Source organism: Trypanosoma cruzi, genomic scaffold (genome assembly GCF_000209065.1).
Source record: "Trypanosoma cruzi strain CL Brener 1047053516913 genomic scaffold, whole genome shotgun sequence".
Lineage (NCBI taxonomy): Eukaryota > Euglenozoa > Kinetoplastea > Trypanosomatida > Trypanosomatidae > Trypanosoma > Trypanosoma cruzi.
The window spans coordinates 1-1,406 of record NW_001849207.1 but is presented as its reverse complement, the minus strand read 5'-3'; the positions used below and the strand labels follow the sequence as shown (position 1 = coordinate 1,406).

The 1,406-nt window shown below is 50.1% G+C and overlaps 1 protein-coding gene across 1 annotated transcript, besides 3 other annotated features; it reads right to left on the bottom strand.

Moving 5' to 3' along the window:
* On the bottom strand, positions 1-871 carry Tc00.1047053506387.9 (chaperone DnaJ protein, putative; the record flags this gene model as incomplete). Its single annotated transcript, XM_797213.1, has 1 exon — positions 1-871. A coding segment is annotated over one exon (871 nt), but the record flags the coding sequence as incomplete, so codon positions are not given.
* Positions 1-1,406: a sequence feature (heterozygous, Esmeraldo-like haplotype).
* Positions 634-678: a microsatellite.
* Positions 761-781: a microsatellite.

Below are 1,406 nucleotides of genomic sequence, written 5' to 3'. Positions count from 1 at the left end.
GCCGCTGTCGCCGTCCTTGAACGCCCATGATGGCATAATAGTCCTTCAAGGGCGCCGCTGCCGCTCCCTCACTGGCATGGGTTGTATTGGAAGATATCCCCGTGAACATCTTCCCAAACGCCTCGCGTGCCTGCGTGAAAAGGTCCTCATCGCCCGCCGGCAGCTCGGCAAAGGCAGAATCGAGATGCACGTCCACCCAACGGCCCTGCTGACTGTCCCAGTAACGCTCGCCCCTTGCCGCCTCTACAACCGCTTCTTTTGTGTTGTACACACCCTTCGCAAACTGCCTCGCCCCTGTCGCCACGCCATAGGTTGTCATGCCAACCAAAGCAGCAACACCCATGGCGACACCCTTAGCAACCCCCTTCGCTCCGTCCCTATGCCCATTCACGACCGGAAGTGCCAACAGGCTTCCAAGGCCAACGCCCACGCCAACGACAAGATTCTGCGCGGCACCGGATAAACCAGCCAGGGCGTGCTTCGGTTCCTGCAACGCAAAGACATTGCCCAGTGGAAATCCCGCACTCACTTCTCCTCTTTCAGGAGTCTTCGACGCCTCCTGTTCGGCCTGATGAGCCTTACTCGTATAATTCAACCCCATCCTTCCGCCGTCATCCCAAACATAACCCCCCCACACACACAGAGAGAGAGAGAGAGACACACAGACAGACAGAGACAACAAAAAAAAGTGCAAATAGAATAAAAAGCAGAAAAAAAAAAACTTCATTCCAACAGCCAACACAAAGCCATCCTCCCACGGAAAAAAAAAAAAAAAAAAAAACATCCCACTACAAAGCAAAAATAATATAAAAAAATCGACCTGCAACGCAAAGCTCTTATTCACCAACCAAAATAATAATAACAAATCCATGCGACAACACAAACATTAAAAAAAAAACACTAAACAAAAAAAAAAGCTCAAAAGAAAAAGCCACACCACAACTAATAACACCAGAAACGCGCACGGCTCTGCATGCGGACTCAATCACCTGTCCACAGAGGCACACCCCACACATGGCACCGCCACCAACCCCACCGAGAAGGCGGGTGTAGAGATGCCGCACACGCAACGGCCACGGAGGCACCACAAGGAACGCGGACACGGCAATAGGAACCAACCTGCGCCGCAGCGTTAAAAAAAAATCATCACGTTAACAAACACTGAAAAAAAGAGAATAATTTAAATATTTACGGGGGTTGTTAGGCCGGCACCACAGCAAGCACCCAAAGCACCTACACAGGCATTGAAGTGCCTCCACTGAAATGTGCCGCTTACCACGCGCTCGGATCGCCGCCAAGTAAGTGCGACAGAGCGAACACCGTGTGTGCCCAACTCCATTCTACAATATTTAATACTAAAGTATTTATTAATTTCAACAATCAAAAATGTATCTTCCTTTGCTACA